The 6,284-nt window shown below is 41.3% G+C and overlaps 1 protein-coding gene across 1 annotated transcript in view; it reads right to left on the reverse strand.

Moving 5' to 3' along the window:
• Positions 1-3,603, reverse strand: part of pdzrn4 (PDZ domain containing ring finger 4) — a 33,268-nt gene extending 29,665 nt beyond the window's left edge. Inside the window, exon 1 of the mRNA XM_035677784.1 lies at positions 3,401-3,603. Within this exon, the coding sequence (XP_035533677.1) occupies positions 3,401-3,469 (69 nt within the window). The 5' untranslated portion in view covers positions 3,470-3,603. The remainder of the gene's footprint in view (positions 1-3,400) is intronic.
• Between the last annotated feature and the right edge of the window lie 2,681 nt (positions 3,604-6,284).

Genomic DNA, 6,284 nt, shown 5'->3' on the forward strand with positions numbered 1-6,284 from the left:
GACAATAAGTTCACACAGTTAATTCAAAAAACGTTTTTGCACAATCAACTCATCGTCTCATAACCAATTCTCTTCTATGAAACTGTTTAAACTTTAACAGAGGAGGAGGTGAAAAACGGGATGGTGCAACAGCTAATAAGCTAAGATCGCTTCCTCCATTTTTGAGACTCTGGATCTCTATCCCTTTAAAGATCAACACTGTGAAGACGGCTTGCTACTTGCCATTGGCACAAATTAGTGGGTCAAAATTCATCAAAGTTAAACCCAAAGGGAAAAATTTGCACTGATTTACTTTGCCCACACAAGAGAATTGACTAAGCATGTCGATTCCATTTAAATGAATTGATTTTGGCATAAAATTTCGCTATTTTGAATGCTGGTTTGTATGATCAGGCTTCAAGACTTAGATTTAACTTATGCAGTTTAAATGCTGTTCTAAAAATTTTGGTCAGTACAGTTAAAACACAGGCAACTGTCTCCCTAAGGTGGACGTCAAAGCAGAGAGCAGAGAAATAAATGCAAACTGAAAGTATTGTGAAATACTTTGCATGCGAAAAGACACGCTAAACGTTTTTTCTCAAATGTCTCATTGCTCTAACAAGAAATCACATTGGTCAGGACTCATTGATCAACACATAGGGAGTGGGTTACAGTTACAGTTCGGCCAAAGCCTCCAGTCCAGTGCCATTGTGCACCTGTTTTAGCCCTGCTTTATAGTACAGTATCAGCATCCTTTGGTTTTCCACTGGTCTAATGAGCAGGTGGTTTCCAATTGTGTAGCACCGTTGGAAGTACAACAGAACAAAAACACTTTTAGAATCTGTAGTGTTGTGTGTGTGCCAAAGTAAAATGAGAAAGGGGAGAAACAGATTGCTGAGAGCGAGAAAGACAGAGGGGGAGAGAGTCTAATGAAGGTTATAGAGAAGGAGAAAGTAGGAAAAAGGAAGGAGAAGAAATGAGTTTGGGATGATAAAAGAGAAAAAGAGACAGAGGGATTGTCTAGGAGTCTCTCTGGATTTGCAGAATCCCCTTAGCCTCGAGTTTCGGGACAAAGTCACACTGACACACTTACTGCCTGGTGAGCTCTCCTTTCCGTCTTTCTCTCTTTCTTTCTTTCTTGCTTCTTTCACACTGGTAATGAGAACTGTAGGTGTTCACTGACTGCCACATACACACCATGGAGTGTTTAACAGTAAAGCAGGTGTGCTCACTGACACACATATGCACACAGTATTCTTGGACGTCTGCCACAGTGCCAGGACACCTAGAGTGCGATGCGGAAATAGGAGGAAACCCTAAGGGTCATTTTTATGTTAGTTCCAGCCAATCTCCTTGTAAACACCATGCCTTATAATACAATCATACATCTGCTGTTATGTTATGCCAAATGGAAATTGCCTGTGCTATAGCTGTTATAAAGCTTTAGATGCCAAATGTGAATTTTGAGAAACATGCTTTTGCGAGAGTTATATGAGAAGATTAGATACTGCAGTTATGTCTGTGCAGCAACCAGTTACCATATATGTTAGCATAGAGGACTGGAAACACAAGGGAAAGCTAAACTTTGCTTTTTGTACAGCTTCAATAAAACAAGATAGTGAGCTTTAGAGGTGCTGATTGGTAGATTTTGTTACCCTTGAACAAAGCCAGGCTAGCCTTTTCCCCTTTTCCAGTGTTTGTGCTAAGCTCCAGCTACATTTTTACTGTACAGACATGAGTGGTATTAGTCTTCTGATCTAACTTTAAGAAACCAATATGTCAAAGCTATGTGTTTAAATAACTAGATAATGGAAAATTGCTCAGGTTAACATGCTATACTTATTGCTTTGTTCTGCGCAGTTTATTCAGTTCAGCTCAACAATACAAAAGGAGCCGTGACCTTCTAAGGTTTCTTTTAATTGACATGGCTAATTTTCTTTCACTCCACCCAGGCAGACAACACAGACATCCACCGTCTCATTATAGCATGGGCGCATTTAGTCAGAGAGCGTAATGAGCTTGAGACTGCAGCAGTGTGAATAACGTTCATGAAAGCAGCGTCTAGCAGCAGTGAATGGTTGGGTAGGGATAATGTCCTACATTTTACAGAGCCCATGACCGGAAAACAGTCTGTCATTGTCATCATCAATAACAAAAAACTGACAAAAGCCTTACGGTCATTATTATTGCACACAGTAAAAGTTTATTTCTCACCACGGCTATAAATGTACACACTTTGGATGGTAGTATACGATAGCAGTATACAAAACTAACAAAGTATTCAACAGACCTGCTCAGTCTCATTATGCTGTATCCAGTTTCCCCACTGTCTGTAACTGTGTAAGATACTAAATGATGAATGAATCCTTGCTGCTGCTGCCTTCGTATTCGCCTGTACTCTACTCAACAACAGAGAAAACCCAGAGCACGTGTTTCCCCACAATCAGCTCCACACATATAACCATATCGCTGTTGTAAAAACCCTGTACCTGCATACACTTCACATTCATCTTCTTTAACAGATGAAATCTGTTAAAATACCAACAACAGTTTTCAAAAAGCAATAATTTTTCTCCTATTTCTAAAAGAATGGCATTTTTGAGATATATGTTTTTTCAGCACATTCACACTTCCTATCTAATCAACACATTCCAGCCAAGCCCTGTACAAGATGACAAGTTACACATTCAGTGTTTTACTGCTCATAATGACAATATGATCGTTTGTGGGGGTAATAACGACGAGTGTATGGCTTCTGTCTCTCAAAAATGCATCTAAAATAAATCAAGTATTTCTTACATTGCAGAAAATGTATGAATAAAAGGGCTAAAGGTCAATGAAACTATTCAACTCATAATGTCACCGAAGCTGAATCGGATTTTTACATGACAGAAGCAATGTGAAAATCGTCATTTCAGGTCAGAAGAAGAAAAAACAAAAAGTCCAGTTCTGACAAACAACAGAGAAGAAAACAGCAGAACACATTTGCTGGTTGTTCTTTGAACTGTAGCGTTTCTAGACAGTCGCAGGCAGAGGAGATGTGATGAATTCCCCTGGAGCCAGCGCGGGAAAAAGAGCTGAACTTGTTCTCACATCTCCTGCTGCTGAGGAGGAATAACTAGCTCCTCTCACTTTGATGGAGAAAGGAATGAACACACACTCACACACATACATACACACGCGCACACACACTGGAAATCTGCCTTACTGCTTTGTACATTTCTCTCATGTCCCTTTCCCATTTTTCTCCTGGTTTCCACATTCAACCTGTCTTTGTCCTCTGTTCCTTCTTGGTATTCCGTCTCACTTTCACCTTTCTTGCTCTTTAATTCTTTTCATCACTGCCTCTGCTGTCATTAACTTTATCACGCTGATCATTCCCATCATCAAACCTCCTCCCTCTCCTCCAAGTCTCACTTACCTGTGCAATCTCATACAGCAGTTTGTAGTGTTCCTCCCGTTTCTGCAAGGTGCACAAATTGCAGCCCATTCTAGTTGTCAGGGAAACAGTGCTGAGTGCCCGCTGGAGTGTGTGTGCTGTCTGCGGTGTGTGTGAGCTCCTCCTGGGGCGAAACACACTCGGGCTCCTCTTCCTTGGCTCCCCCAGACCTCTTTCTCATCCGTGTATCCTCAGAGATCCCTTCTAGTTGCTCCGAGCGCAGAAAACACACACACACACACACACACACACCACACGCACACACACCCACGTGTATCAACTCACTGCTATAGTAGAGGCTGTGGATGTAGTTCCTTCAGTCTGTGTGTTTGTGTGGAGTGTATCAGTGGTAAGATGAGTAAAAGCACCTTGCTTCTCTTTCCCTCTTGCCTGTCACTCCTTTCCCTGATTCTCACTTGCATGCCTACATACACTCACTCCTCTCTCCACCACCTCCTCTTCTCAGTGTGAGCACACACTCGTACGCACACACACTTTTGGCTCATGGAGACACACCTCCTCCTGTGGCAGGCTGCCTACACATGCCTGCTCCTACTCCAGCTCATGAATACACAGCGTTCTCATTGGCTGTTTAAGGAAAGGGGCTGGAAGCGGAGGGAGGAGACTGGTCTTATCTTGTGGCAGATTCAGTATCTGAACATCAGTGTTGTTGTTTGCAGGCGAGGTGAAGAACATGCTGCATGTGTGTTTGTGCTAGTGGCTGCATCTGTATTTGTATGCTCAAGAGTGCATCTGTTTGGTATCTATGTCTATACATTCCTCCAACATGCAAAATCCCACCTCCATTACATTTCAGTGAAAAAAAAATTCAATACAGCAAACTCCAAAGAGGAGTTAAAATGCCATCCCTACAGTTAATCAAGTTACTGAGAGGGCTGTTTGTCTGTGCACACCTTCGACAACTGGATTTGGCATAGAAATCAATCTCATTTGGATTCAATCAGATAGCCTTTTGCACTCAGTACAATGGTTGGATGAGTGGTGTTTAGTCACTGCCATAGATTTACAGTCAGAGCGCGATAGTCACCAAACAGATGCTCTCTCTCTCTCTCTGCCGGCAGTTAGACAAGGGCACCGGACCGGGCTGACACACACAGGAAGAAACACAGACTTGTATTGATTGGCTTCAAATTAGCTTCCAGCCCAACTGGCCTCTCTCTAGGAGGGTGAGGGGACAGAGGGGGAGTGAAATAAAGAGAAGGTGATGGAAAGAAGATGGAAGAGATGCAGTAAAGATAAACTGAAAGAGCAGTGATGGTATTACAAACCTGTCATAGTAGATTGTATGTAGTAGTATGCTAATTTGCCCCAGGAAATATGTTTAGACAGACACATAGTGCTGCCCAGATTACAATTTAATGAGGAAAAGATGTAAATTAACATTTTTATGATTATCCACTAACAGCACTTGGTTTGGGAAAGGTTCTGGTCTTGGTTTAATATTGAAAAAGTCAACAGTGACTTGAAGAATCTGACACAATTTAAAGTCGAAGTGAAATTGGGACTTTCCACACATTTTAAGGTAATCTAAAATGATACTGCATAATTGTGTGTAAGGTTCCATATTTCAAAAGAAGATAATATCATTTTTGGAATGTGGAAACATTATCAAAGCTTCACAGGTGTTTACTATGGCAGTATTTGACTGAAAACAGCAGTGATATTGTTGCACAGTATTCATAAAATAAGCACTATATGGGCTTGTTGTAAGTACCATTAGTGAAAGTGGAAGCTAGCAAGGCTAACGACTAGCTTCCACTCTGACCTAGCTTGCCAACATTAGCACTAATTCCCGCAGACATTACTGTTGGTTCATGTTGTTTGCAATACCCGCTAAGTACACATGGCTAAATACACCCCAAAAGATATGCTGTTTTTTTAGGAAAAAAATATTGGAACCGGAAGGTGAGGCGAGAGGCTTGTAATCTGAAGCTTACTGCTATGCTAAACTAAATCCTACACACTGGTCCTTTAACCAAAATTTTAACCCTAATCAGAGTGCTTTGTAGCTTAAACCTAACTACAAAGGACGTGAACCCTGATCATCAGTGTCAGTCCTGTAGCCTACTTTGTACGCCTGCCATCCAACTAACCACCTCCATCAAATAATTAGTACACATTTCTAGGAGACAGGGTTAAATGTCAATACACTTATACAGTATAAATTAACATAGTAGCCCTTTCTGTGTTACCCAAGGACATACATATCATGTTTGTGTTCTGTCTCCAGTCAAATAGAAAAGAACATATCAAATTGAAACTGCCGTTACAGAACAACATATTACTTTGTCCTGAGGGAAGTTCAGTGTACATTTTGCAATGACAGCCTTCAGCATCACATTGGGAAGAATGAAACTCACTCTTAAACTTAAACGTCAGTGTTGTCTAGTATGAGTTTGGGTCATTCTTTTCTTTACAAGAGGTCAGTACAGTTCATAATGTAGCATAATTGATTTTACAGTTAAATGCAAAGATTGCATTGACAGTATAAAATCTGTTATTGCAAACTGTAAACTTCCAGCCAAGGGGCTACAGGATACACTCCGTCTGCATGACGAATAGTTGTCACTGCTAAGACTATGCGCAAGAGCACAGATGCGTCATCCTTCTTATCACCAGTCATGCAGGTACAAGGACCATAGTGGTTCAGTCAAGGGCGGCAGAGCAGATCCAGATACAGCCCCCCAGATAACACTTAACCCTTTCTCTCCATCCACTCTTGTCCCATTCTGATGAGGTCACCGCTTTCTCCGCTGACCTCTGAAGGTGACTTCTCAGGGGTGACATCACCACCTAACGAACTTTAGGGTTCTTCTATTTCTTCTATTTTCTTTTGTTCTTTTTT

This window comes from Morone saxatilis, unplaced genomic scaffold (genome assembly GCF_004916995.1).
Source record: "Morone saxatilis isolate NCDOM2014 unplaced genomic scaffold, NCSU_SB_2.0 Contig10, whole genome shotgun sequence".
Taxonomy (NCBI): domain Eukaryota; kingdom Metazoa; phylum Chordata; class Actinopteri; family Moronidae; genus Morone; species Morone saxatilis.